We start from the raw sequence: 4,605 nt of genomic DNA on the forward strand, positions 1-4,605 counted from the left end.
CCTGCCCCCACCCTAGGCCCTGTGGAGGAGAAGCTTGGACCATCCGCTCAGTCACCTGGAAGCGGAAGATCCCAGCGTAGTTTTCCTGGAAGCTCTGGTTTAAGGGGACGACTCGGGCCAGGACCTCTTCGTTCAAGGTGAGGGAGGCGATGGCTGCCAACAGCCAGCAGTCACCTGTGGGCACAGCGTGCGGGGATGTTTAGCATCTTGTCCGCCTCTGCACCTGGAAGCCACGCCTCGGGCAGGAGGAGGGCTGGGGAGGCCTGGAGGCCAGGCTGGGGGGAGTGTTTTTTGGGGCAGTGAACAGCTCCTTAACACTGGGGTTCAGACCCCAAATAATAACCTCTTTAACCCCCCAATTACTCCCTGAGCACCTGTTCTATCTACCCCCCTCCTTGCCTGAACCAGGGCCCCCGTGGCCACCCTCACAGGGCCCTGGGGCAGGAGCAGGCAGGAGCTTTCTGCTGCTTCTGTCCTTTGCAAACTGCACTGCTCACAGGTGTATGCAAACTCTGGGGACTGAGCTCTAGGCCACACCAGGGCCCCTGCCCCTAATTCTGAGACCCAGAACCGTGTGGTCGCAGGCCTTGTCCCCACCCAGCTGGGCCTGGGGTGAGGAACTAAGGAGTGAGGCGCCCGCTGGGCAGCTATCTGGGGCTTCTGAGAACACAGGGGCCCAAGAGAAGTCTGAGCGAGAGGAAGAGATGTGAGGGATGGGGAGTGGTCGAAGGCGGTACCTCTTCTGGGCGATCATTTACCGACTTAAAAAGTGGCCCATGTCCTCGGCTACAGTCACCCTCGTAAAAATGCCACTTCCCCTTAAGTTAGTCGCTAAATTTAATGCAATCCCAATAAAAATAGCAAGAGGATTTTTTTTAAAAAAAATTGGAACTCAGCTGATTCTGACGTTTATAAATAGGAGAAAACTAAACATAAAGCTTAGCCAGAAAAATTCTCAAAGGCAAGGGAGTCTGCCTGTCAGATAGTCAGACAGGCACCCCACTCAGCTGGGCCTGGGGTGAGGAACTAAGGAGTGAGGCGCCCGCTGGGCAGCTGGGGCTTCTGAGAACACAGGGGCCCAAGGTGAGTCTGAGCGAGAGGAAGAGATGTGAGGGATGGGGAGTGGTCGAAGGCGGTACCTCTTCTGGGCGATCATTTACCGACTTAAAAAGTGGCCCATGTCCTCGGCTACAGTCACCCTCGTAAAAATGCCACTTCCTCTTAAGTGAGTCGCTAAATTTAATGCAATCCCAATAAAAATAGCAAGAGGATTTTTTTTTTTAAAAAAAAATTGGAACTCAGCTGATTCTGACGTTTATAAATAGGAGAAAACTAAACAGAAAGCTTAGCCAGAAAAATTCTCAAAGGCAAGGGAGTCTGCCTGTCAGATAGTCAGACATGCAAAGCGGGAGGGGTTAAAACAGCACTGAACTTGTGCGTAAGGACGCAGACAGGTGAACGGCACAAAATAGAGGCCCGGAAACAGCTCCACACGTGGGAACTAGGACAGGTAGACGATTCACAAATAGAATTGGAACAGCCGAGTAGCCACTTGGAAAACAATCGAGTTATAGCTCATCTTGTCACAGGGCTAAATTCTAACTGGGATAATATTGATCTATAATCATTTAACATTATCAATCTTAAATATATTTTTATTATAGTCACGTAAGTATGATAAACCTAGACTTTTGTATTATTCGCATATTTATTATATATTTATGTATTGATATCATATATTGTAATTTATATTTACATTATGATGATATTATAAATGTAATTATTTGCTTAAGTCCATAAACATTGCAGAAGAGACCAGTGGAGAATTCTATTATAACCTCAGAGTGGAGCTCAGCTCCCGAATTGTAACCTGGAAGCCACAGAATTCTCCACTGATGAATTTAACTACATCAAAGTCAAAAAAAAAAAAAAGACATGGTAAAGCAAACCTCACAATCAGCAAAGTCAAACTATGAAAATAATGGAAAAATATCTGTTACTCAGAAATATCTGTTACTCAGATCCCAGAACAAAAGTTATACACTTTATAGAAACAGAACAAAAATAATGAGGGATCAATAGAAAAATGGGCAAAGACAGAGCTGAGTTGTGGAAGAAAGGAAAAGTTGCTGTCTCACACATTTTATTTTTTTAATATACTTTACTGATTTTAGAGAGTAAGGGAGAGAGAGAGAAACATCAATGAGAGAAAATCATTGATTGGCTGCATCCTGCACGCCCCCTACTGGGGATCGAATGCCCTGGGCCAAATCGAACCTGGGACCCTTCAGTCCACAGGGGGACACTCTATCCCAAGGGTCCTCAAACTACGGCCCGCGGGCCACATGCAAATACAAATATTGTCTTTGTTCCCGTTTTGTTTTTTTACTTCAAAATAAGGTATGTGCAGTGTGCATAGGAATTTGTTCATAGTTTTTTTTAAAAACTATAGTCCGGCCCTCCAGCGGTCTGAGGGACAGTGAACTGGCCCCCTGTTTAAAAAGTTTGCGGACCCCTGCTCTATCCATTGAGCCAGACCATAGGGCCATGTCTCACACATTTTAAAGGGGCTCCCCCTCACTCATTGTAAGAGAAACATAAAGCAAAACTGCGCTGAAATATCATCTTTCCCCGTTCGGATTGTAGGGATCAAAATGTGGGATGGCCGTGGGGGGTGAATCTGCTGCCCAGTCCCTCAGGACCCTGCCCCTCCACGGGCCGTGGGGACAGCTGGGTCAGTGACAGCCCGACCAGAGACGGAGGCTGCTTCTGGCTGAGCTGGGCCCTTCCTGAGACCCTGGTGTCCGCCGTGGCCAGCAGACCTGACACGTTGCCTGCTGGGACCACCTGCCCCCCAGGGAGGGAGGCCACCTGAGCCACCAGAGCCCCAGCTTTGGAAGGCAGGGGACAGGAGTCCTGCAAGCCAGGGCCACCCGCGGGAGCTGGTGGAGGGTCGGCTCTAGAGCAGCAGTTCTCAACCTGTGGGTCGCGACGCTTTGGGGGTCAAACGACCCTTTCTCGGGGGTCGCCTAAGACCATGGGAAAACACATATATAATTGCATATTGTGTTTGCGATTAATCACTGTGCTTTAATGATGTTCGATTTGTAACAATGAAATTGGGGGTCCCCACAACATGAGGAGCTGTATTAAAGGGTCGCGGCATCGGGAAGGTTGAGAACCGCCGCTCTAGAGGAAGTACCCGTCCTGCCAGGAGCCCAGGCCTGTGTGATGGCGGCTGATGAGTCACAGGGGCTGTCCCTTCTGCAGATGTTTCACGCCTGGCAGCGGCCCCAGAACGGTCACCCCAGGCCGGAATCCCCCCACGCAAATCACGACGCGTTTACATCAGCGGCTGTGGAGGGAGGGGGTGCCCCACCCACATCCCAGACCCAGGAGGCCTTCAGCCTCTGTGGCTGCTCACAGATGCGAACCCGGGGTCCCCTCTCCCTTCCGGCCCCCAAAGCCAGAGGGAAGTGGGGAGAGGAGGGTGCGGAGGCCTAAGGCTCACACTCACACTCTGAACTTGGGGTCCCCCCCGGGCAGCTGCCTGCCATGTCCGTGTCCGCAGCCAGGCCCTGGGCCAGGAGGGAGCCACCTGGTGCAGGTTTCATCTTTGCGCCCCTTTCCCTGCAGCCGCAGAGTCACTGCCTGAGATCAGAGCTTTAACAGCACCTGCCTGCCAGGCTGTCCAACCCATGCCCTTCCTCCCCTGGCCCCTGGCCCCGGGCCTCACAGACCCCACAGGAGAGGAGGGTGTCCCTGGCCTGGACTCTGGTGTGAAATTCCTTCTCCCTCTTCTTCTTCTTCCTCCTCCTCCTCCGAATTCTCCTTCCTCACCTCCTGGAGGGAACAGCAGGAGGGCATCTATTTCCCTGATGTCTCTGAAGCAGTCTCCCTGAGGTTGGGCAGCTAAAGGCGGGCACCAACATGGACCGCCTTGGCCCTTGAGCTCACAAATGTGAGTTGAAGCCCCGTTTGGGGGGGCGCAGGGGGAGGGGGCTGCTGGTGGGGAAGGGGCCGATTTTGGAGTCACAGGAGTCAGCAGTGGTGGGGCCTTAGGAGGGTCTGGTCCAACCCTCCCAGCTCAGAGACAGGGAACCGACCGACCGAGGCTGGAACCGCACTGTGTGGTGGCCAAGCCTGGGGCAGCCGGGGCAGGAGAGGGGCCTGGGGTCGTTAGGGTTCGAGGTTCACCCCTGCCCTGTTTAGGGCACTGTCTAGACCAGCGGTTCTCAACCTGTGGGTCGCGGCCCCTTTGGGGGGCGAACGACCCTTTCACAGGGGTCACCTAAGACCATCGGAAAACACACATATAATGACATATTGTGTTTGTGATTCATCACTATGCTTTAATGATGTTCGATTTGTAACAATGACATCGGGGGTCACCACAACGTGAGGAACTGTGTTAAAGGGTCGCGGCATGAGGAAGGTTGAGAACCACTGGTCTAGATGCAGCAGGAAGGAGAGCCGGACAGCAGCCCCAGGGGAGAAAGTCTGCGAAAGAACTCTGACAGCCAGAAAAGTCAGAGGAAGTGATGACTCATGGGGGCTGGCATCTCTCCAGTTGGGAGGGGCCGCCGGGAGGAGGATACAGAGGAG

General features: G+C 52.5%; 1 protein-coding gene across 1 annotated transcript in view; it reads right to left on the reverse strand.

Annotated features, from left to right (window-relative positions):
* The window catches only part of LOC102769788 (calpain-2 catalytic subunit), a 65,004-nt gene that overhangs the window by 32,364 nt on the left and 28,035 nt on the right, over nt 1–4,605 (reverse strand). Inside the window, exon 5 of the mRNA XM_015562339.1 lies at nt 56–174. Coding sequence (XP_015417825.1) covers nt 56–174 — 119 coding nt within the window. The remainder of the gene's footprint in view (nt 1–55; nt 175–4,605) is intronic.

The sequence above is a fragment of the Myotis davidii genome, unplaced genomic scaffold (assembly GCF_000327345.1).
Source record: "Myotis davidii unplaced genomic scaffold, ASM32734v1 scaffold174, whole genome shotgun sequence".
In the NCBI taxonomy this organism is placed as follows: Eukaryota; Metazoa; Chordata; class Mammalia; order Chiroptera; family Vespertilionidae; genus Myotis; species Myotis davidii.